The sequence below is a fragment of the Malaclemys terrapin genome, chromosome 8 (assembly GCF_027887155.1).
Source record: "Malaclemys terrapin pileata isolate rMalTer1 chromosome 8, rMalTer1.hap1, whole genome shotgun sequence".
Lineage (NCBI taxonomy): Eukaryota > Metazoa > Chordata > Testudines > Emydidae > Malaclemys > Malaclemys terrapin.
Genome location: NC_071512.1, coordinates 17,783,203 through 17,809,070, shown reverse-complemented (window position 1 = coordinate 17,809,070; position 25,868 = coordinate 17,783,203). Strand labels below are relative to the sequence as shown.

General features: G+C 44.9%; 1 protein-coding gene across 2 annotated transcripts in view; it reads right to left on the bottom strand.

The window, feature by feature from the left end:
- The window catches only part of SH3RF2 (SH3 domain containing ring finger 2), an 81,227-nt gene that overhangs the window by 16,023 nt on the left and 39,336 nt on the right, over nucleotides 1-25,868 (bottom strand). For both annotated transcript variants that reach the window (XM_054038300.1, XM_054038301.1), the window contains exon 5: nucleotides 22,842-23,168. In XM_054038300.1, the coding sequence (XP_053894275.1) occupies nucleotides 22,842-23,168 (327 nt within the window). The remainder of the gene's footprint in view (nucleotides 1-22,841; nucleotides 23,169-25,868) is intronic.

The following is a 25,868-nucleotide window of genomic DNA, read 5'->3' as shown; positions in this document are numbered from 1 at the left end:
TGGTTCTTCCCTGTTTCCATGCCCCTAACCTGCCAATGTGAGAAATCCCGAGATTGTCATATGCTAAGGAATACAGTGGGATTCAACAAGCGCAGTAGAGGTTAGGTCCTTAAACTATCACAGTATTTAGCAGCCCACATTTTCTCTTGGTGTGAAGCATTTTGTATTCGACATGGGTTAAGGCAGGCATATTCCCACACATCCATTATCTGTAATTCTTGAACTTCCCACCCTCACGCCACCACACAGCAGCTACAAAAATGACACATTCCTCCCAGCTCTGAATCCCTCAATATCCTGCCTTTAAATATGATTCAGTAAAAACAGAGTAATCTTGTCATGTCATATGTTGCATGGGAGGGTTTTAGATGATATAGAAAGATAGGCAGATATTGGCTCCTCTTGAGAAGAATGTCAAGATTTATTGACTGAAGAGTTAACAGGGGGGAGGGATAGCTCAGTGGTTTGAGCATTGGCCTGCTAAACCCAGGGTTGTGAGTTCAACCCTTGAGTGGGCTACTTAGGGAGCTTGGGCAAAATCAGTACTTGGTCCTGCTAGTGAAGGCAGGGGGCTGGACTCAATGACCTTTCAAGGTCCCTTACAGTTCTAGGAGATAGGATATTTCCATTAATTCTATTTAAGCCAAGTTCGCTCAAGGGACAATGCATTTTGCTAGTCCTCAGATGTTTTGTTCCAGATGTTCTGAATATTTTCACCAGAGAGCTCTCTCCTATTATGGTCATGAATTTCTTAGTGTAAACGTTTTGTTTTTTTTCTTTGAGGTGACTTGCTAAGAAAGGATGAAATTACAGGGCCAGGAAAGAAACCAACAACCCTACAGTTGGCTTCTGATAAGCCAGTCAAGAGCAATGTCAGGTGTCAGCCTGCAGCAGATCCAGCCTCCCGGCAACTCAAAGGAGTGCGGGTGGCCCTGATGGAAGCTGTCTGATGGACTGTGCTACCTGATTGGCTGCTGATTCCTGCAACCTGATATTTAAACTCTGCAGCAGCAGTCCATGCTTGGTGTCCCCTTCAGGTTTCATTTGTTTGTTTGACTTTCACACCTGCCCCTGTTACATTTTTGGTTGTCCCCCATAATTATTTGAGTTCCGGTTCTTTAGCAGTGGGCGGGCTTTTGCCCGCCTGCTTCCCGGAACCCAATAGGAGCAGCAGAGTCCAGTGGCTTCTCAACACATTCCTAGACAGCAGCTGCACTTGGTCCACTGTCTCTAGCCTTGCTCCAGCCTGTGCCTGCTCCAGCCCCCAGCAACTTCCTGACTTCTGATACCCAGCCAAGACCCTCGGCTCCACTTTCTGACTGCGACTCTGACTTTGGCTTAGGCTTTAGTCTCTGATTCCCAGCTATGACCCTTGGCTTCGCTCCAGGATCTGCCACATCTGGCTTCAATGATAAATGGCAGACTGGACTCTTGCTTCAGCCACTAGGCCAGACTGCCCATGACTTGGTTGCTGACGGTCTGAGAAGCTCAAAAGATTGAACAAGGGTGGGTACAGGGCCGGTGCAAGGATATTTTGCACCCTAGGTGAAACTTCCACCTTGCACCCCCCTTCCTCTCCCTTTCTCCCGGAGCATCGCTTATTATAAGCTTTCAAAAATGAATACTGCATAACGTGGCATTGTTCATTAGAATTAATACACGTTCGGATTGAAAATTTATTAATTTCATTATTTAGTCTACATATTTAATGAAAATAAATGGCCTTGTGTCTCCTGCATGTGGCTAGAGTCCCTCCTGCCCTCACCCCCAATGGATCTGGAAAGGGCTGTTTTGGGGATCAGAGCACAGAGCTGGGAGTGGCTTCTATTCTCCACCCTGGCACCAACTCCCTGGATGACTTCAGGCAAGTTACTTCCCCATTCTGGGCTTCAGCTCCCCCCAACGCTAAGGTATGAAATGGTTCCTTGCTCCTGGGCTGGAAAGTGCAATGCAGGTGGGAGGGGGTGTCTGAAGGCCTGTCTTCCCCACAAGTATGAGGTGAGGACAGAGTTCCAGCCTCCGCCATGACCGTCCTGGTTGCTTTACTCTGCCCCACGCCAATCACTGCTGAAGCCCCTTACTCAGAGAGCTCTGGCCCAGGGCAGAGGTGTCAGTGTCATTCTGGGCCTGATTTTCAGAGATGCTGAGCACCTGTGGTTCCCCCAATGTCTGTGGGAACTCCAGGGTTCTCAGTACTTCTGAAACTCAGGGCAATTTATTTCAAATGCTGGGCCAGGACTGAGCCTGCAAAGGCAGGTCTATATATACCCCTCAATCCACAGCAGACCTCCCATCAATAACAACACAAGCAATCAGGAGAATGATGAGGGGCAGTTGGCCCAATGCTGGGAATGGGGAGGATATGGCCCTAATGTGGTCACTAAACTTCTACCTAGTAAAGTTACTGGTGCATCTGCTGTCATTCAGTGGGAGAACTAAAATCTCTTGGGTGCTGCAGCCTGCCCAGGTTCAGCTGCACTTAACCTGAGTTGCTCGCAGACTTGCAGTGGTTTTGCACCATGCAACTGGTCACCCATATTACATGAAAATCTGGCTCGGACAGTGTCGTAATTAGACTTAACAGTTACTGCCACATTTCCTAGAGCTGTTGTCCCAGACTGGCTGCAGACACAGGCAGACAGAACTGTGTCGGCTAGACGCCCATCACCTTTGGAAGATTGTCCTTGTAGCCATAAGGGCTCGAGACAGCCGTGTTTCTTCACTGAAAACTTGCAGTGTGCTGCCCCTGAATCCCAGACGGATACCTTGTGTGGGCAGGTGCAGAGCTCAGGGCTTGAAGGCCTCTGGTCTAATGGTCTGAGCCAGTGCAGAACTAGGAGCCTCGATCTCCTGTGTTCAAAGCAGGACTCCGACAATGACTCCCTGGGTGACCTTGGGCAAGTCATGTCCCTGTTCTCTGCCTCAGTTTCCCCCCAAATGGGGCTCTATTTACCTGCTCCACAGGGCTGCAGGGATGGATGGAGATGATGCCTTGGAAGGTGGCACGTGCTGAGGACGGTTACACTTTTGCAGCTCTTTAACCCTGTATCCTCTGGCAGGGCCATGATCCACCCCCGCAGGTGAACCGGTGGCCACAGTCTGCTCTTCCTTTCCCCCACCCCCGTCCCCCCTCCTGCCGCTGCATTGCTGTCAATAGGGCCAGCTGCAGGCGGGGTAATGTCACCCGCTCCGATCTGCAGCCCTTGGGCAGCAGCCACTGCTGCGGCAGGGGGTCCGGGACTGCCAGAGCCGGAGGGAGCGGGTTAGAGAGTGATGCGGCAGCTCAGGGGCTCAGGGAGGAGGCGGCGGCTCCAGGCTGACGGGGGTGTGGCGGGCAGGCAGTGATGTGGGGCGTGGCGGAGGGAAGCGGCAGGGCCCGCAGTTACAGAGGATGCCTGCAGAGGTAGGTGCTAACACGGCTGCAAGCGGCCCATCCCCCTGCCGGGAGCAATAGTGTAAAAAAAAAAATTTGTGGGTACCGCTTTTTGGTGCCCCCAAATCTTGGCACCCTAGGCAGCCACCTAGTTCGCCTAGTGGGCCCTAGGTGGGTAAGTGTTTGGATTTCCCTTCAGATGGATTCTGAAGAGGCAACTGTGCTCCTGCTGAACATTGTGGGATCTTGCAGACCCTACAGGCCCAGGTTATGGCCTTGCAGCCCTGGGGGCTGAAGTCATCCTGCCAGTGGCAGCCATACTGGCTTCTAGGAAGTCAGAGATTCCAATCCCGGATAAGTTGGCTGGGTACCATAACAAGTTCCGTGCGATGCTGGCTCCTTGTTCTCCACTGACCAGACCCGAGTAGGACTTATTCTGAGTCTGCTAACTGGGGAGGCCTTGGCCTGCGCGTCTTCCCTCCTGGAGACTTCGAGACCCCTGCTGGGACAGTTTCAAGTGTTTGTCTGAGCGACGGCAATTGTGTTTGATGATCCAAATTGCACACGATCCACCAAGAACCTGCTTCGGGGGCTGCGTCAGGAAAATAGGTTGGCCACCAAGCTTGTTGCAGAATTCTAGCAGCAAACGCTAAATGGAATGAGGTGGAACAGCACTATCATTTCTGACATGCCCTAAGTGAGCAAATCAAGGCTGAGTTGGCATGGGTGGAGCCACCATCCATCCTGGTTGATAGGTCAGGGGGTCATAGGTACCTTGACCAATCTCCTGGAGAGAGAGTCGAGTTCCCAGTCCCCTTTCACGTTCTCATTACAGCAGATCAGCTGGGTTTGGCCTTGCCTGTGATGCAGAGAAGGGCTGGCATCATGCTTTGGGCCTATGCCTGTACTGTGGGGAATTTGGACACTACACTTCAGGATGCCCTGCTAGGAATCCAGCTGTGTCTTGACTAGAAAGACTCCAGGCCTCAGCCCTGAGAAGGGGGTCTGGCTGAGCCTGTGTTTTCCCTCTCCTTCCCCCTCACTCCAGGAACTTGTACCCCAGCTGTGGAGGGACACCATGCTAGTGCCCTCCAACTCCCTCTCTGGCTACAACATCCCACCATATCAGAGGTCGAGCTGAGGAGGCTTGTGGACTTCAGGGGCCTCCAACAATTTCATGGACTTAGACTTTGCCCAGGATCACAACATTCCAACTCAGTGCAAGAGCACCCCTGATTTGGTGGAATCTGTTGATGGATACCTCTTCTCCTCTGCCTGGTTACTCCTCAAACAGCACCCTTGATGGTTACCATGCTCTAGGGTCACCAGGAGGTTTTACAGTTTGGTCTGATCTGTGCACCTCACTCCCCTCTCATCCTTGACATTCCCTGGCTCATCACCCATAATCCATGCATCCATTGGGGGCCAGGCACAGTATGCTTCACATCAAGACTCTGCTGACAACTTTGCCTCCCAAAATCATGTGCCGGACCAGAAGCCCCAGTAATCTTTGCCATCTATCTGAGAATTCAGAGACCAAAGGAGGTACACTGAAAGTGACTGCTGTCATCTCTGCGACTCCCTTGATAGAGTCCAGAGTCCTGGTGAAATATCAAGATTACTCTATTTTTGATAAAAAATAGGACAGATACTTTGCTGCCCCATCACAGTTATGATTGTCCAACTGACCTGCAATCTGGAGCCGAGATCCCCTTTGGCCACATATACTCCCTCACAGAACTTGAACTCCAGATGCTCTAGGAGTACAGCTGCAAGAACCTAGAGAAGGGGGTTATTCGCCCCTCCACCTATCCGATGGGACTGCCAATCTTCTCTGTGGCAAAGAATGATGGCTCCTTATGCTCTTGTGTTGACTCTCAAGCTCTGAACAAAATGACAGTCTGAAAATGCTTCCCCCTGCCACTCATTAACAAACTCTTTGAGAGGCTTCACTTGACCAAGAGTTTTATTAAGTTGGATCTTCATGGGACTTACAACCTTATCCAAATCAGGGAAGGCACTGATACCTGCACCTGACATGGACATTTTGACTATTTAGTTATGCCGTTGGGGTTATGTAACCGTTCGGTGACATTTGAGCACTTCATCAAAGATATCTCAGTGACATATTGGATCGGTTTGTGGTTATTTATTTGGATGATATTCTTGTTTTTTTTTCTGAAAATCAGGCACTGCATGAGTAATGTGTGCCACGTTCTGTCAAAACCATCTTTATGCCAAACTGGAGAAATGTGAGTTTGACAAAGACACAGTTGAGTTCCGTGGATACATCATTTCCCCCCAAAGGCTAACAATGGATCCACAGAAGGTATCTGCCATTTCTGGGTGGAATGCTCCAAAGAGACGTTCAGTAATTTCTTGGGTTTTCCAATTTTTATAGGCATTTTACCAAAGGATTCTCTCACCTACTTGCCCCGATAACTGTGCCATTTCATAGGGAGTCCACTTCATCTTGTCACCAGAGGCAAAGTTCACATTTGATCAGCCAAAAATATCTGTTACCTCTGCTACCATTCTTGTGCATCCAGATCATGCCAAGTTCTTCACCATTGAGGTAGATGCTTTGAATTTTCCCACCAGAGCTGTTATGTCACAACATACTGGCTCTCATAACCAACCCCCTTCCCCCACATACCTTTTATTCACAAAAGCTAACCTCCACTGAGAAGAATTCTGATATCTAGGACAAAGAGTTACTTGTGATAAAGGCAGCTTTTGAAATGTAGAGACACCTAGAAAGAGCTCAGTTCAGGTCCTTACTGACCACAAGAATCTGAAATATCTTCAGACTGCTTGTAACCTTAACCACCAACAGATCTTCTGGTCACTTTTCTTTGCCAGATTTGATTTTTGTTGTCACCTACCATCCTGGATCACAGAATGAGAAGGCCCTGTCCTACCAGGATAAATACATAGCTCCCTTGGCTACCATTTTACACCTGTCAAATTTTTATTCCAGGGACAGCAACCAGGGACTGGATATTCCTTACCTGGTCCCTGCTTCCCCATGACCTCCAGGCTATTAAGATCTGTCAGATCCTAGATGCACCTAACCTTGTGCCCAGCTCAGGGTTTCATTTGAAAGATGGTTTGCTTTATTGAGGAAGGTGCCTTTATATCTCAGAAGGCCAGCCCAGACTCGAGGTGTTAAAGATGTGTCATAATATGCCAATTGCTGGCCATTTTGGCTACTTCAAAACCTGAGACCAGTGTTAGGGAATTTCTGGTGGCTAAGATTGAATACTGATGGTAAGAGGTTCATTAATTCATATCATAGACTCATAGACTCATAGACTTTAAGGTCAGAAGGGACCATTATGATCATCTGGTCTGACCCCCTGCATGTTGCAGGCCACAAGACCCTTCCCTGGACTCTGCTGTTGAAGTCCCCAATCCTGTGTTTTAGTGACTTCAATCGGCAGAGACCCTCCTGCTAGTGATCCCTGCCCCATGCTGCGGAGGAAGGCGAAAAACCTCCAGGGCCTCAGCCAATCTACCCTGGAGGAAAATTCCCTCCCGACCCCAAATATGGCGATCAGTAAGACCCCGAGCATGTAGGCAAGAGTCTCTAGCCTGACCCTTGTTGGCCATTATACTATTTACATACCATCGCTTGGTTTTCCTCGGCTACTATGTTTTACCATTACACCATTCCCTCCATAAACTTAATCTTAAAACCCGACAGGTCTGTCGCTCCCACCGTTTCCCTCGGAAGGCCGTTCCAATATTTCACCCCATATGATCTGTGCTGTCAGAGCAAGTGCCCATATGCCAAACCACTCAGCCTTCTTCAGTCTTTGACTACCTCATTTCAACCCTGGTCCTTGATATCCTTGGTCTTCATCACAGAGCAACCTTGCTCCCTTGTCACTGTTGATCTCCTCACCAAGAAGGCACACTTTATTTCTGTTCATTCCCTCCCAACCGCCCAGGAAATAGCCTGCCTTTTTCTAGATCATGTTTTTCAGCGCCAACTTGAGTAGTGGCAGGTCGAGGTTCACAATTCACTTCCCATTTTTGGCACAAACTCTGCAAACTCTTAGAAATGGAATTGCTTACCTCCTCAGCCTATCACCTGCAGACCAACGGGCAGACAGAACGAGTGAACCAGGTCCTCGAGCAATACCTCTGTCACTTTCTCAGTTATCATCCTCTTGCCATAGGCAGAGTTGGCGTACAACAATTCCACCCATGCAGCCACCCGACATAGAACGGGCTATGCAAACTATGGTTTCCACCCTGGACTTCATTCAGCTGCACCCCCTCCATGGTCCCAAGTTGCTGCTGCAGCAGTTCTAGTTGTCCATCTTCACCAGGTCCACCAAGAGCTTAATGAATACCTTGAAGCCTCCAAGGAGGCATACAAACCTCATGCTGATTGAAAATGCCAAGCCACACCAACTCTATATGTAGGAGATAAAGTCTGGCTGTCCTCCAAACACCTAAAATCCACCAGTCCCATAGCCAGATTGGACCATTAATACCCAGGTCCATTTAAGATCCTGGAACAAATTAACCCTATAGCATTTAGGCTCCAGTTGCTGGAATCCTTGAAGGTACACCCGGTTTTCCATGTGTCCCTTTCGAATCCTTATGTAGAAAATCCCTTTCCCGGCTGTTCTGCTCCACCAGCACCTGACATAGATGTCCAGGGCCAAGAGGAGTACAAGGGCTGGTAAATTCTAGCGAGTTTGAGACAAACTCCATTATTTGGTGAACTGGGATGGCTATGGGCCGAAAGGGGAGTCATAGGAGCTGTAGAAAAAGTTCATGCTCCAGAACTCATATGTGCCTTCCATCAGAAATACCCCCCAAAACCAGGTCCTATGGTCCTCAGAAGACGCCCTTGAAGTGAGGGAGGGTATTGTCAGGGGCCAGCCTGCAGCAGAGCTAGTCTCCTGGGAACCCAGTGAGCACAGCTGGTCCTGATAGAAACAGTCTGACTGTACCACCTGATTTGCTGCAGACACCTGCAGCGTGATACCAAGTCTTGCTAGCAGCAGCAGCAGTCCAGTGGCTGCTCAATGCTTTCCTAGCCTCCAGCTACACTCAGTTCTGCCCCTGCTTCCACTGTCTCTAGTCTTGCTCCTGCTTCAGCTCTTCAGCTCCTTCCTGACCTCTGACACCCGCCTCAGACCCTTGGCTCCATCATCTGACAGCGATTCCAGCTAACCCTGAAGCTAAGGCTTTAGTTTCTGACGCCTGGCTATGACCCTTGGCTTTGTTAATGGAGCTACTCCATCTAGATTCAGCTCTAACTGGTAGGCTAGATTCTTGCTCCAACAAGACCGGCTGATAGCTGGCAAGTAAGATATTTGCACATGTTAGAGGACTTTAATAGTTGTCACTGCCCTAAGCCACAACTAGTCAAGATGCAGTAACTTTTACGTATGTGATCTGACTAATAGGAAGCCAACCTCAGAACTGTTCACCTTTGAGGGAGTAATAAAAATGTACTGATTCACCATCTGGCTATTTTTCAGCATTCGTAAGCCAAACTTCTTTCTTGTATGTAGCAATTTTTATTTCCTTCTTACTTATTTGCATATTTCCACCTTTTCCAAGTTCTGTATGCATTTTGTATTTAATTTTTAGCTCTGCCTCACTTAAATGGTAATGGTGTGGACAAAACTCCCTTTCTCATGTAGGGGTAAGAGGCAAACACTTACTTGTGTGAGGGAAAGGGTTTCTGGGGCAAATTCCATTCTCTGTTATACCCCATTGGCTTAAGAAGTGCCAGTACACTGTGGCATTGCCTGCCTGTAATTGAGAGCAGAATTTTGCCTGCTATTTGTAACAACCCAGAGCTTAAACATATTAACCCTTTAAGAGCGCTGTGCTTAACAGGAGGAAGCAGGAAATGGTGTTGAAATAGTGGAATCTGGAGAAAGCAGGTTATTACCGCCCTGTTCACCTTAAATCTTGGGGTCTGCTTGAACCCCAAGGTGTTTCGACCTGTTACTTTGTGCTTGCATGAGCTGCAGGAGTATGCTAGTATGCTATTGGCAGGTAACTCATATCCAGCTGTTGATTAGTGTGCCTGTGTTGGGATATCCTCCATGGGCTCCCATTTGTCACATGCTGCTTGATAAACAGGTCTGAGGAGACGAAACTTTAGAACAGAGCCGATTAATTCTAATTTGGGAAGGAACAGGCTGTGGATGGGAGTCATCAACCCAAGAGGCTATGTCGCTAATTTTTCTTATCAGTGTTTGTCTCAGAGCCAGTGCAGTCTTCTAAACCAGCCTGTACTTTATTAGCTACAAGCAGATAACTGATGTCACTTGGTTGCCTTCAGAGAAAAATCTTCACTGAGCAACACAGCTGGACCAGTGAAGGGGGATGGGAGCAGTCAGATTAGGGTCTCTCTCATAAATATACCTCTTAGAGGAAATGACATTAGGAAGATGGGTTGTACAGATCTCCCAAGGATACTTCCACTATTGCCCATAACAAATACCTAAAGGACTCTGTGATTATTCAGCTAATTAACTGATGCCATTTCTTTCGTAAGTTTATACTTAGGCAAATAGGATCGGCTCTACCAATCAAATAAAACCTACACCTACAAACCCAAGCCTGTTGCACCTGTATACTGAAGGATAGGGTGGGGACTCAGGGTACAGCTAATGCGATCAGAGGCTTTTACCTCTAGGTAGCCAGTTTGATGTCAGTTAAGGTTGATAGTGATTTAAAGGTGTGGCCATCTAATAGCTGTTTGATTAAATGAGTTGGCGGTGTTAGTCCAACCCTTAGTGGAATTGACATCAGAGCTGGCACTAGAGCTGGTTGGGAATTTTTCCCGCCCCCTGAGGAATTTTTTGACTTTTTGGCAAAAAATAAAAAAAACAAATAATTCAATTTAGAAATGTTGCCGCAATGTCTCATGGGAATTTGTAGTTCAGGTGCCTCATGCTCCCATTTTCCTCTATAGAGTGGACTCTTTTGCCAAACAGCATCACCCACCGTACACCATAGTCTCCTTTCTTGGTGAGGGGAGCTGATGGATCATGGGATTCCCTGCCTCTGGTGCATCATGGGAGATGTAGTGTGGCTACGGAGCCCAGCCCATAGGGGAGAATGGAGACATAAGGCAACCAAACTACAACTCTCATCAGCACCACAGTGGCATGTCTTAATTGAAATATTTTGTTTTCCTGGCACACAAATGGAAAACTGTAGATTTTTGGGCATTTGATTGTTTTGATGAAAAAAAATCAAAATTTTCCTCAGAAAGCAGACACTTTTTGTGAAACATTCTGTTTAGCTGAAAATCCAATTTTTTGGGAGGAGAAAAACTATTTCAGCAGAAATTTTTTGACCGGCTGCAGTTGCGCTAGGCTTGTTTGCAGCTTCAGCAGAGAGACAAAGGATTAAATGAGACAAGGAGAATGAAATCTCTCTCCTTCAAAGGTGGTCCCTTTGCACTTCTATAACACCTTGCTTTGGAGGCTCTCCAAGTGCTTTATAGACACAAAGAGATTAATGAAGTCTCACATCACCCCGAGAGGCAAGGGGATTTTGTTATCTCTCTTGTACAGATGGGGAGGCTGAGGTCCATTGCATAGGGTGATGGGGGAGAAGCTAGCATTGCTCCACCTAGCATTGGACCTGCTCTGTGCACTGGGGGGCTGCAATCTCCTGGGCTCTCAATCCGCTCACTGTCTTTCACAGGGACAAAAATTCACTTCAGAAAGAATAACAAACAGGTTGTGCTGTTGAGCCCTGGTTCATGAAGGTCTCATTTATTTAAGACAATTTAAGACTCATCTGTGCATCTTGGGATTCTTATAAGGTGGCGCCCAGGCAGTTTTTTGTGATCCAGTCCTTGTGTGTAACAGCAGTACAGCAGCAAACCAAAGGCTTTTATAAAGGTGATTTCATGTCCTTTTCCACTTTCCTAATTTCTACTTATGAAGTTCAAGTTTGTTTTTCTTCTTGCTCTCTTTATATTGGCAACACAGCCTCAGAGACAGAGCTCTTGTACACAAGCTGGCATAGAGCAGGCAGTGTACTGGCACTTCTTCAAAGTCAGGACACACGTAGTTGAGGGAGGTGATAGGCAACCTTCATTAAAGGGTTTTAATTATAGCCTCCTTTTGCAGCTTTATAACTTGGTCATAAACATTTGCTCTGGGATGAAACTAATACAAGAATCAGTTCATCCACTACAAAAATGCAGCCACTTGCAGGCTGAAATACAGAAGCCCTATTGCACCATTTATGTGGGATAGCTTTTCTCAGGAGGGGGACTGAAGAATAGCTTCTGCAATTCTGTTAACATGGGGAAGTTTAGGTCAGCAGAAAGCATTTAAGCTGGAATTTGCCAGGCCACATGGACTCATCCTCCTACTCTGGAGAAAAGGGCCACAGGATCTTTAATGATGAAAATGGTCAGAGCTTTAATTTCCTATCCCATCTTAAAGCTAACAATTCCAGCCGTAGTGCCCCCCCCACTTAGTACCATGCCTGGGGCATTTGTTGACTTAAAAGAAAGCACTGCTTATTGAGTTACCAACTCCAATCCCTGCAACATATTAGCCCTGATTTTCAGTTCCTCTGTTATGCCCAAAGCTCAGGAGTTGTGGGTGGGGGGGAAGGTGGGAAGAAAACAGCTAGCTTTAAGCAATCTTTTCTCTCCCTGGGCCTTGGAGAACTGCCCAGCCTCTGGTATAAGTGTCCAGCCATCTCTAATGACAATTCTGTTTTTGTGACAATTTTTGAGGTTTGGAAATTTGTTTTAGTTCCACACTGGAATGAAAGGAAAATTGTGTCAAAACATCCATTTTTGGATTGAAAAGATAGGGTTTTTGATCTTTTTCCTCCCTCTTTCTCAAGTCCACCCTGGACCTGAGAAACTGTCCCGTAGAAACCTCTATCTAAATTAAATTTAGTTTTGCAAAGTATTTTGGTTTTGACAAAATGGCATCTTTTGATTAAAAAAAAAAAGTGTAATAAAAAGTTTCCGGCCAGCTGTAGGTCGAGAGCAACCTCAGGGCTGTTGTAATCATTTGTGCTCTGCTACCCATGGATCCCTCCTGTGCACCCTCAGAAGCAGGGAATAACTGTGTCCTCTGCTGGCCCTTGGCCCACCCTCTCTCTTCAACTCCTGCCATCTGTCTGCAATATGCTGTCTACACTGGGTGCTGATGTAAAGCCCTTACACCAGCTCCGCATTGGCCCAGGAAGCCTTCTTAGCAAGGGGATACTCGCACGGGGCCATTTCTGCCAATTTACAGTGTAAAGTGGCCATAGCGTAACTGAAACCCAAGTCCTACATGTTTTGTATAATGACTGGTATAAAATGTGATGCTCGCCATCACGTTTCTTGAGCTCCTCTGCTTTCATTGACCCACTTGACTAGTGGTGAAGAGTAGCAGTGGCCTCTAGCTAAGTGCTCCCTGACCTTGCTATCACCCAACTTGCCAGGATGGGCTTGGTTTGGATCTGGAAATGAGTGTAGTAGTTTAACAAGAGATCCCTGTAGCTTTTTTTTACCTTCTTGTGGATTTGGAGGGGAAGGACTGAGATCAGTGACTGAACAATGGCTTTTTTTCAGTTTGGGTGATTTCACAACGTGCAGTGCTGCTCACTGCATGCCCAGGCAAAGTGGGCCAGAGTCTTTTAGAACTGGCTTTGGCTCCTAGAGGGTGCGTGGCTTGGCAAGAGTAAAAGGAAGGGAGAGCGTTGCAGTATGCCAGCAATTACGGGCAATGGGAGGAGGGCTGATAAGAGAAGTCTCTCCCAGTTCATTTCCTTTTATGGACTGAAATGAGTCTGACATGATCCTTCACAGTAAAGGTGCCAGGGAGTAAGGTAGAGCAGATTTTGGGAGACACTAGAGATATCCAGTGGGGATTTTCTAACATGAGTTATTTTGCTGGTATGTACTGTGTTGTGCCACCCCTCCCACCCCCTCCAGACCCCACTTCTGCTTTAAAGATACACATATTTACTTAACAGTGATTGGGATTAGGGATTGATCCTCTTCCCACACTTCTAGCATCATCAGCTCCCTTGGAGGCACTGAGGCCATAATGGAGACAGACTGGATGCTAGAGGGTTTTCTTCTCATGCCTTTATTTTGGACTGGAATTCTCTTCCACCTCCATAATCCATCTGTTTATCAAGATGCGGAGGAAAGAGGTGTCTTTTCATGGACAAGATTACTGACAGCTTCCTGCAGGACCATACTGAAGTTCTAACTGGCCTGTGAGTAGTAATAAATCTAGTGGCCTTTTGACTGAGGCCAAATGTATAATCTTAACATTTATTTAGGAGATTCTCATAGACTCCAAGGTCAGAAGGGACCATTATGATCATCTAGTCTGACCTCCCGCATGATGCGGGCCTCAAAAGCTGACCCACCCACTCCTGGAAGAATTCTCTCCCTTGACTCAGCTGTTGAAGTCCCTAAATCATGATTTAAAGACTTCAAATCGCTGAGAATCCTCCAGCCAGCGACCCCTTGAGGGGAAAAAAGATATAATAGGGTTTTATTTTTTCAGTTTCTAATAACTGATTCTTTTTTCACCTCTACTTTGCCCCACTCCACAATTGCTATAGCGATTGAGACCTTTCCCCCTCTGTGATCCCAATTTCTGCTAACCCCAACACCTGTGAGCCTGCCCACAATCTAGTCTTTTTGTTTGAGTCTCACAAACCCACTACTTGGACTCCTGCCTGCGACAGTGTATTGCCTCAAAGGCCAAAATTCACCAGAGATCATACTCAGGACAACTTATTCCAGCCTAGGATTGAGCTGCAGCCCAGACAGAGAAGAACTGTGAGCAACAGGTCTTAGGGATGCTGACTGGGGCAGTTTCTTTCATTGAAGGGAGAGAAGCTTCCTGTTTTGAGGTGTGGTGCCCCATGGCACTGAGTGCTCCTGATCTCTTTGTATTTCAAATGGACGCCTCAGATACCTGAGTGAGGACTTTCCCTCGCTCCCAGCAAGGGAGTATGTCTGTCATGATGCATATCTCTCATGCAGGCGACTCAGCCTATTCGCCAGTGTGCCTGGCGATCCTAATGCTTTCACTCATTGCCTTTCATTCTGTGATGAATTTTTGCTCCATCTAAATAAACCCATCCTTCCTCCCTTATAGCAGACAAGCATGTTTCCTGCACTCATCTTAGGACAGCTAGAAACTTCCACTAGGGGATGAAAGAGGGAGAGGTGAACATTGTTCCATCTTCTATCCCTTCTCCATTTAGGATCTACAGCTTCCATCCAGGCTCCAACTCATGAGCTCATGTTAGCCTCTCTGTGCACTGTACTCTAGGCAGACCTCACCTTCTATTAAAGCCTTTCCTGCCAGAAAGCCAGACAACAAACTGACCTTAATGGCAGAACTCTGGAAAATCCCTCTGAGAGCCTTCATTGTTTGCAATAGGAGGTCAAGTGACTCTTTCAGAGCACATCTAACCCCATCTATGGCTCAGCATAATTGGGCGCAGAGACTTGGCAGCTGATGGAACTATACGGAGATTTATACGCAGGAAGCACATGGCTATTTCAAGATGACACTTGAGATTCCTAGGCCAAACTGAGAGGTAAGGAGATCTAAGCTGTGTAACTTACACCTTTTTCTATGTTCATAAGTTACACTAATTTACAATACAGTAGACAGAGCTGATCAAATAATTGATAGCTGAAAAATCTGTAAACAAAAATCCATTTGTTTTGACCCAAATCTGATTTTTTTTTGTTTTTTCTCACCAAAACGAAAAACTGAAAACATGGTGTTTGGAGGACCAGCATTTGGGTAGAAGGAAATGAAACAGTGTGTTTCTAAACGAAATGTCGACACAGTTAGTTTAGAAAATGTAAAAATGAACCATTTTGACTTTTTTGAAATTGCTTTCCTCATATTTTTTTCAGTCACAATGATTCGCTGGATTTGAACGGATTTGTGAATGGTTTCAGTCACCCCCAAACTGCATTTTTGGGCAAATTTACTATTTGCCCCCAAAATTTCACCCATCTGTAACATTGGCCTCCTTGAGGCACTCGGCAATTAGTGATGTGTAACTTGGTCTCCCTTACAGTCAGTGATCCCAGTCCAGAGGTGATGAGAAAGGATGTATAATTTGCAAGCTTGGGGGAGGTGTAGGTTTGGTCAGCTTAAAGTCACCTTTGACTTTGGCTCTTAGATTGAAAGAAAGCTTGTTATAATCCTGAGTGAGTTCACCTCCCCACCCACCACACACTGACTGGATTTCTAAAGCACCTTTCTTCTAAGGACCTCAAAGTGCCTCACAAACCTGAACCGACCCTCACAGCACCCATGCAAGGCAAGGTGACATTATTATCCTCATTTTACAGGTGAGGAAAGCCAGGCACCTGGCAGGATGTGGTGTGGGAGAAGCTTACATTGCCATACCCAGTGTTGGACCTGCTCTGTGCATTTGAGAAGCCATTCACTTGGGCCAGCACGGGGAAAAAAATCAGCAATATAGTAATAAAAGAAAATTGGTGCTGCTGCCTGCCTCATCTCCTTCCTGGTGATAGTGAGAAATGTTGATCTTTGTGAGGCTGTCTCAGCTCCATTGCACCTAACCCAACGCTCTTCTAACAAAACTGAGTCATGGTTTTTTGAAAATATCGGAGTATTTTTCACACATGACGCATACAATAATTACATGGTTCCCCTAATATTTTCTCCTCTATTTTATATAGTATATACAATAAGACCATGGCCCCAATAATCCTTTTGTTCCAAACAAAGCAAAAGGTTATAATATATCTTCACTGCAAAACTAGGTTTATTTTTTTTCAGTGAAATAGCTGTCTCAAGTTACCTATCTTGATGTAAAAACAGACCTATTTTTGCATTGGAGACAAAGCTTCAGTTTAGATTGTATAAAAGAAAGAGCTGGTGAAAGGGAAAACTAACCTGCTTGCAAAGAAACCTTCTGAAGCTGCAAATGAAAGTCTTGACAGTAGACCCCAGGCTTGCAGTCAAGCAGAACAAGCCAATGTAACCCTCCAGTTTCCTGCAGGCAACCATCCAAGGCAGAGGTATCACCAGTCTCTAAGAAGGTATTGGAGAAACTGACAGGCTCCCTACTGAGTTAGGAAAGCAAATAAAACCCACACCTAAGCCCAGGAATGCTTCAAGGAATGCACCTCCTTAATGCTTCCATTTCAGAGAGTGATCCAAGCTTCCCTAAAGTTTTAGGGGAGGAAGGGGATTCTGAGCAAGAGTTTGGGCCCATCTCTAGTGAATAAATTTCAGGGCTTAGCACCTCCACTGTTACCTGTCAGTTACAACATAAAGATGGATCTGAACAGCCTCAAATTTGTGCAAAGTTTTGCATCCAGTCTCAGATTTTGACTTTGGTGTTGGGGCCTATTTTGTTTCATGTCTTGGCATGTGGAAATTTCAGCTGGTTCTAATTGGCCAAGTAGGCAATAGAACAAAGCAAAGTCTCCTGGGCCACTAGGGCCTGGGGCTGCCAATAGAGAACAGGTGAGGGATTCTAAAGAAATCTACTGGAATTTCCAGTAGGGTATAACAAAGGAGCATTACAAGGAGGTGGGACCTGTTTTAATTTAGTTGGACTTACCCTTAGGGGAAGTACCTAGGCTCCTTGCACTGCTGGAGCCCAGCACTTATCTTAGCTCCCATGTTGCTGTATAGTGTGTGTGCATTTGCTTGAGGTACTCATGATTTTATTTCACAGCAACATACACAGAGATGACATTGCAACATACAAAATATTGTTGGTATTTTTTTGTTTTAATACTATTAGAATGCAGCCAATTATACTTAAAGTGGATCACACGGTTGGGTAAAATGCCAGATCTAATTGCAGTAAACCTGTGCCTCTTGTTACAGAGGCAGGTCATCATCATACTTGTCACTCCAAAGCGGCAGCCAAGACCTAATGATGTCACTTATCTCAAATAGTGCCCTGGGAATACAGGGTATTGACAGGGACCATTATATCAGGCAGTGTTCAAGTGCTTGCCTACGCTCTCCACATTCACATTTGGGATTGTTCCTTAGATTCCACTTGGTCATATTGTCACCAGTCTTTGCTACCCCAGCTCGAGTTCGATTCAGAGTACCTAGTATTTTCTTTCGAGGTCAGTGCCTAGCAGAAGTTGTTCTATAGGAATCGGTTGTCCAAGATCACTGGCATTTCTAGTTATTTGGTTACTCTGTAGCCTTCAACAGTGATATCTTTGGGGTAAGGGATTTTCAGAGGCTCCTTCTGGACTTCAGCCTCTTGGTTCAACGTTGAATACTTACTGAGTCAGGTGAAGTATAGAGGAAAGTTTAAAGTACCATTCTGCTCTGAATAGTGATGACATAAACACTGGCTCCTTCTAAATCAACCAATCTGCTCCCTCTGTGTATTCAGAGTATTATCTGCTGACTTTAGTGATACAACTATTCTTTAATGCTTCTTAGGCCTGCAGGCCTGACACACCCAAAAGAGACTGAACTGTGGGTTCGGTTCCTTTTGGTGCATCATCAACAGAATGGCTTATTGAGTTCCAGTCAATTCCACCTCTGCAAACCTACTGCAGGCCACAGAGCTAATTAATTAATTGGCTTGCAGAACTTTTATTACTGATGATGATGTGCAAGAAAGAAAGAACCTTGCATGACTCTCAGATCCCAGGTTGAGTTTGCAGAAGAACCCCCCACCCCCATATGTCTTTACTTGCAAATAGAGAACGTTTGATCTGGAGTAATTAAATCTGAACACAGAACACCCTTTCTCTACCACGCAATGCCATTTGTATACAGACAATTGTCAGGATACAATCACACTTTAGGTGATGCACTGATGACCAGATTTTCAAAAGTTCTCAGCACCTAAGTCAAGGCCAGATTTTCAAAAGAGTTTACCTAACATGATGACCTAGCATCAAATTTTATCTACAACTTTGGCTCTCATCATTCATCACCTTGGCACAAAAAGTGGGAATATGCTAATAAAATTTGCAGATGACACAAAGTTGGGAGGTATTGCCAATATGGAGGACTGGACTATCATACAAGAAGATCTGGAGGACCTTGAAATGGGAGTAATAGAAATGGGATGAAATTTAATAGTGCACAGTGCAAGGTCATGCACTTTGGGACTAACAAATATCCAAAAACTGGATGAGGCAGAACCAGAAGAGAAAATAAGTTTAATTGAAGCATCTGCTGCTGCTCACTTTGCATTGTCACTTTAAAGTGTGGTTTCTAATATTGCTAACAATAACACAGGGGACATGGGGAGCCAACAATATTTGGGACTAACAACAAGAATTTTTGCTATAAGCTGGGAACATATATCAGTTGGAAACAGCAGAGGAGAAGAAAGACCTGGGTGTATTGGTGGATCACAGGCTGACTATGAGCCGCCAATGTGATGCAGCAGTGAAAAAAGCTAATGGAATCCTAGGATGCATTAGGCAAGTTATTTCCAGTAGAGATAGGGAAGTGTTATTGCCATTATACAAGGCACTGGTGAGATCTCATCTGGAATACTGTGTGCAGTTCTGGTCTCCTATGTTTAAGAAAGATGAATTCAAACTGGAACAGGTGCAAAGAAGGATGATCAGAGGAATAGAGAACCTACCTTATGAGAGGAGACTTAAGGAGCTTGGCTTGTTTAGCCTAACCAAATGAAGACTGAGGGGAGATATGATTGATCTCTATAAATACATCAGAGAGATAAATACCAGGGAGGGAGAGGGAAGTTTAGATCTATACCCACACTCAAATCTGAACTTTGCTAATTAGAACAAGCCTGAGGTGCAAATATCACAGCCCCAAACCCAGACAGGAGATAAAAAAACATAACCTCTCTCTCAGCGTCCCCTCTCCAAAACAAACACCAGCCAAGCAAACCAACCAGCCAAGGTTGGCTTAGAAAAAAAAGCCAATTAAGAGCCATTATAAGGCAACAAGGTAACATACTTGCTCTATGGCTTATGCTGTTGACAGTAGTTCACAAGAGACATTTTTCAGTGAAAGGACATTGGGTTCATAAGCCATGATACAATTTCAATTGAATTATGATCCCATTGTAGAGCTTTACTTTCACTCACAGTAAAACAGGATCTAGCCTCCAATGCGCTGTGCAACGTATTGCTGAATACAAAATACCTGCTGGGTTTTCTTGCATAGCCACTGCACTACCAAGAACTCGCTTATTGCTTATAAAACCTTTGGAACTACCTTGAGTGTGAAAGGTGGCAAATAAATCTTAACAACCCCTTTTTCTTTTCAGATGATCAGTAAACAAACAGGGTGGAGACCTCTGCTCAGAGAGTGGGGATCTTGGGACCTTTCGCTTCCCTGAAAAGGAGCGATCTTATTTTGAAAGGTCTATTTTAATAACACTGTTACACCATTACAGTCCCAAATTCAGTCTGTCTTGGGACAATCTTGGGGTAAGGTTTGAAAGGAGGCAAGGATTCCTAGGCTGCCATGAGAATTTACTGCCATGGTAAATTCCTCTTTTGGAAGTAAAGGGATGCAGGCAGCAGAGTGACGTAGCGGAAGGGCAAAGACCAGGGCTCCTTTCCAAAGGAAAATGGGTTCTGGTCTGGATGATCGGATTTCTTTGCTATCTGGCTTCATAACAATCATGGAATGGAGGAGTGCGAGATACGTGTGTGTGAGGGGGGGAAAGCAGGCATCATGTGTAATCAAGAGACAAGACAAGCCTTACTAAGTTGTATTAAGGTTGATAGGCTAAGATCATCTTTCAGAGGGCATCACGTTTATTGCTAGCGAAGTCTGAGTTCATTACTCTAGTACCACCTCTCTTAACTTCCTGGAAGGTGCTTTTTACTATATCATTAGAGCAGGCTCACCTGTGGCCTGATCCCCTGCCTACTGAAGGCAGTGTCAAAACTCCCATTTAATTCAGTGTTGCAGTATTTGGTTCTCAATGATGACAGGTTTCCATTAACACTATGTTGGCTTTCAAGTAATAGTTTCCACCCTTTTTAGCTGGTAAGTTACAGCATTTCTTGCTTTCTCCAGATTATATACTGAAAGAGGGTATCTTAGGGCTTGTCTACACAGCAAGTCAGTGTGTGACAAGCCAGGGTGTGAATCTACAATGCATACTAGCCTGTGGTGCACTAACTGGCTATCTAGACACTGCTACTGCACATAAAAGTTCCACTGTGCGTTTTAATGTACTCCTGTTTCAAATTCCTGATTCAAACAGGAGTATATCAAAGGGGAGTTTGTCAAAGCACACTACAGAACCTTTAGTGTGCAGTAGCAGTGTCCACATGGTGAGTTAGTGAGTGTGCTGTAGATTCACACCCTGTTTTGCTGCGAACTAACATACCAGGCAGACAAGCCCTTAGACAGCGTATTTAAGTAGGGTATTTATAAAAACAACCAACCTCCCAACCCCCATTGATTGTGGTCAAATTCAAGTTTGGGAAAGCATATTCTTCTTAGTTAAATTCACCTGCACTCTCAACTGGATATAGTATTCCTAAATTAGAGCCAATCCTCTCAGGTGTTGAGCACCCTCAACTTCCATTGATTACAGTGGGAGATGAGTTGGTCCATTTCCATGGTGGGTAAAGAGATACCCCTATGCAGATTGTGGATTTTTATAGCTGAAAATTGCTACTCGAGGTCATTCTCACAGCCTGTGACTTCCATAGTGGAATTAGCCATTACAGCTTCTGCAATCTACCAGATAAAATTGATTTGGTAACTTTTCAAGGCAGGCAGGCAGGCATGCTGCAACACCCATCTTTCCTTGCCAGCATTTCGGGATTGAGTCTGTAGGGGGAGGGGAGGGGGTTGTAACATGACTGAGTAGAGTGTCTTTTAGTTTTTGTGGACAAGTCTTGTAAGTGGAAAATTTGCCTTTAGGAGAAGCTATTGCATTAAAATATTGTATTGCACATTTTGGATTTTTAATGGCGTGCTTTAGAGTACGTGTACACAGGGACAAAATATGTGCGGCATGGCCACAGCTGGCCTGGATCAGCTGATTTGGGCTTGTGGGGCTCGGGCTGCAGGGCTAAAAATCATTGTGTAGGTGTTCTAAGGCTCGGGCTGGAACCTGAGCTCTGGGACCTTCCCCCCTCACAGGGTCTCAAAGCTTGGGCTGCAGCCTGTCAATATAGCGCTTTTTCAGCCCCAGAGCCTGAGCCTTATGACCCCCAAGTCAGCTGACCTAGGCCAACCGCGAGTTTTTTACCCCTGTGTAGACATAACCCTAGATGCCAGGAGTTTCCTAGAACTCTGGAAAGATGACAGAGATATTTAAATAAATAAATACATTAAAAAACCCCAAGGTTTACATACATTTGACATTCAAGCAAAGAGACAAGAGAGAAGCCCGTTAAAACAACTGCCATCTAAAGGATCCCTAAGGCATTGCAGCTTTTTCATTAACCTAGCTGGACTTTCAACTCCTCATTAAACATGATAACTTGAGATCTGACTTTGCAGGTCCTTCCTCACAGGGGCGAACCTCACACTGAAGTCCGTAGGGGAGAAATCCTGGCCTCATTGAAGTCAATGGCAAAACTTCCAATGACGTCAATGGAGCCAGAATATCACCCGAGGAGTTCAGGCAGCACAGGGAGTGCAGAAAACAGTCTCTTAAATGCGTCATCAGCAACACTTACGCAAACATGTACCAGTATTTACAACCTGAGGCTGTGTGGGTGGCTAGAAACATCAGTGAGGTGGCACCTCTGAACTTGGCCTATCAGTGTTTTTAATTTTACCTTCTATTTTGTTGATATTGTTTGTTTTTGTCTGTTTGGACTATACCTTCACATAAAGCAAACCCATAGTTGTGTGTGTGTGTGTGTATGCCCCCACATGCATGTTTATGTGGTACACATTTCTCTGGAAATAAACTGAGGCTCAGTGAATTGCCCATGGAATGCACATTCCATGCCAGATTTTCCAAACTGGAAAGTCTTTTATTTTTTTAAGAAAACCCTCTTTCTTCTCAGTCTCCGCCTCCGCAGTTTACCAAAACAATGTAGTCATTCTGATAATTTAATCTCCCCTTTTATGAGTCACATTGGCATGTGTGACTCAAGAGCTTTCCATTTCCAAAGGAGGGAAGAAATCCCAAACTTCCTGACTTCATGGATGACATTTGGTCTTGTAGGTGTCTCTAGCACTGGCATTCCATCTCCCCTCCCTCCCGTTTTTTTAACATGCAATCCTTAAAGGGAGTTTTTTACCTTTATCATCTTCCTGTAGTATTTACAGAAAGCTGCACTAAGCTGTGGAAAAGAGTTTAAACCATTGTAGATATAAAAATGTTTAAAAGCCTAAAAGAGCTGTTTAATTCTAACTTGAGCTTTGGCTTTTCAAATTGCTATCTGCATAGTGAAAAATGTTTCCACCTAGAATTTACTTTTCAGCCTATTGTTTGCTCTGCAAACAATATGTGTGCTCAACAATCAGCAACATGAATAGTTTTTATTTACCTGGACAGGGGTGCCATATGGGAATTCTACTTTCTCACTGCTCTGGGTTGCCACAGTCGGATTACTGGAACTGATGAGCACTGGTGAGCTGATTTCCAGTGTCTGCCGCTCTGTGGGTGAGTGGACCATCCTGTTGAGTGAATTCAAGGCATTCGTGATAGAAAATGGTTTCAGGCTCTTCCTCCTAGATTCTGACACCTTGCGGAAGGTTGGTGACTCTGTGCCTTTCGCTCTGGGAGAGGCTGTCCTTAAGGGTGATGAATATTTAAACGGGGAGGATCGGTGGCTTTTCTTTGTCTGGAGGAGTTGTCTTGCAGTCATGTTTGGCTGGGACAGAAAGAAGAGAAGTTTTATGGCACCATCTCAGAAGCTAAGCTTTGCATAGACCCCAAACCCCGTGAGCATAGACCCACATTTTATACCTCATCCTAACAAGGAGCATAGCTGTGTTTGGGCTTCAGATGACATTATGGTTAATCTTTGCAATTGAGTGGCTCAGCTTTGTTATATTTTCAGTGACAAATCCCAGAGGAATAATTACTAACACAAGGCTGACCACCAAATTAAAATGGATCGGAAGAAGTCTGTCACCAAGACACCATCTGATTAAGCTTGGATGTCTGGTTCTCTCTCCAGTTGGAGTCTCACAGAAAAGTATGGCTTCCTTTCCTGTCAAAACTTGAGACTCACAGAGATGAATAAGAATGCATCTCAGCTGGTTTCTTCCACTCAGCTCCGGTACACATGATAAATGGAACACCAAATTACAATGGACTAATGGGCACATCTTCCTTAATTGCTTTGTGTTGGCAAGATTGGGTGCATTTCACAGCAGGGGGTCACGTCTCTCCAACAGATATGAAGGCCTTCATACCGAGAAGTCCTCAGTGAAGTTAGCTTTATGAGCTGTGTTGTCTCCATTCAGTTAGATCAGTTTAGACCAGTGGTTCCCAAACTTGTCCGCCGCTTGTGCAGGGAAAGCCCCTGGCAGGCTAGGCCGGGTTGTTTACCTGCTGCGTCTGCAGGTTTGGCTGATCGCGACTCCCAGTGGCCGCGGTTCGCTGCTCCTGGCTAGTGGGAGCTGCTGGAAGCGGCGGCCAGTATGTCCCTTGGCCCGCGCCGCTTCCAGCAGCTCCCATTGGCCTGGAACAGTGAACCACGGCCACTGGGAGCCATGATCGGCTGAACCTGCGGATGTGGCAGGTAAACAACCCAGCCCGGCCCACCAGGGGCTTTCCCTGAACAAGCGTCGGAACAAGTTTGGGAACCCCTGGTTTAGACCAAAACATTCACAGCATGATCCTGCTCCCATTGAAAGAAGTGGGATTTTTACCACTGATTTTAAGGGGAGCAGAGTCAGACCCTCAGTTTACATAGAGACTAAGGCATATCTACACGTACAGTGCTGCAGCGGCGCCACTGCACCGGTGAAAGACGCTCTATGCTGATGGGAGAGAGCTCTCTCGTTGGCATAATAAAACTACCTCCGTGAGCAGCAGAAGCTATGTCAGCAGGAGAAGCTCTCCCACCGACATAGCCCTGTCCGCACCGGCACTTATGTCGGTGTAACTTATATCACTCAGGGGGTGGTTTATTCACACCCCTGAGCAACGTAAGTTCCGCCACCATAAACTAGTGTAGAAATAGCCTGTATTTCAACAGGGTTTCTTAGAAACTGCTTATTACCTCAATATTAATATCAAAGGGCATGTGGTGGCAATGTTTCTTACCACAATGGCTGCCAAAGAAATTAATCATGATTTACTGCTGACATTAAAGAATTGCAAAACTTTGAGATTCTCGCCCACTCATTTGAAGCAGTATGCCTAATGCCTAGGATGAAAAATAATCAATCTAGCATGGAACAGGTAATTGCCCCTACAGTATCATCATTTAGGTTGTTTTTATATTCCCTCCTCCTCAATCCCAAAGACACATTCTTAAAACAAGATTTAAAACAGGTACTGTGTATGTGCTATACATATATTAGACTCCTCTCCAAGTACTTACAGAAATAAGTGTTATGTATAATATTGTAATTTCTGTAAGTAATTAGAGATGAGTCTAAAACCAAAGCCATTTATCTGAAATTCCCCTAACACTAGGTGTTTGGTTAAAGTGGAATACAGATCTGATCATTGTCTGTAAAGCCAAAGACAAAAGAAGTCCTGTATCTCCCAAACTAGCCCTAGGTTTGCCCTTCCCATAATCAATGTCTAATTCCCCAGTGATGTAATTAATTTATTCCAGCTAATGCCAGATTAAGTAAGTAATTACCTGAGTCAAAATTATTTCATGAAATGAAGAGACATTTTACAAAATCTATTAGAACTTCAAGTAATATTTTTACTAGTGTCTGTCTATAAAGTAATTGTGGAATAAGTAACAAATGTTTTTTGTAATTAATTTAATAATATCTCCATTTGTGTCTAGGTATTTTGATTTGTTTGTGTGCTATTTACAGTTTATAGCCCAAGCTAAACTTAGGGAGTTCATTAATGACCAATTCAGTATTAAATAAAAAATGTTGTGACTGGGGAAAGACTAGATGGCCAAGGAGATTGATAATGCACTAAATCTCTCTAAATCTCTCTCTCTAAATCTCTGCTTCGAATTTGGGGCAGGTTGGTAGTGACTTAAGGCTGTTACTATCTGATAGATGTTTTGTGCTTTATTGGAAAATCAGTTGGTTGATCTCATTACAGTTTCTAGTGGAACTGTATTAATAGAGCTGATCAAAAAAGGCAAGTCTAGTTTGTCAAAAAATTAGCAAGGAATGAAAATTTTCCATGACATTTTTTGGATTTATTTTTTTTGCCAAAAATATGTTTGAAATAAAATTTTGAAAAACATTTGAAAAATGTTATTTTGATGGGGAAAAACAACCCTATTTCATTTTTTCCCACTGGAAATGATGAGTAGCGGGGGAGTGAACGTGAAAGAAAATGTCCTCCTCCCCATAAACAACACAAAACAAAATGGAACTTGGATGAATAATTTTGAGAATTTTCACTTAACATTTTTTGA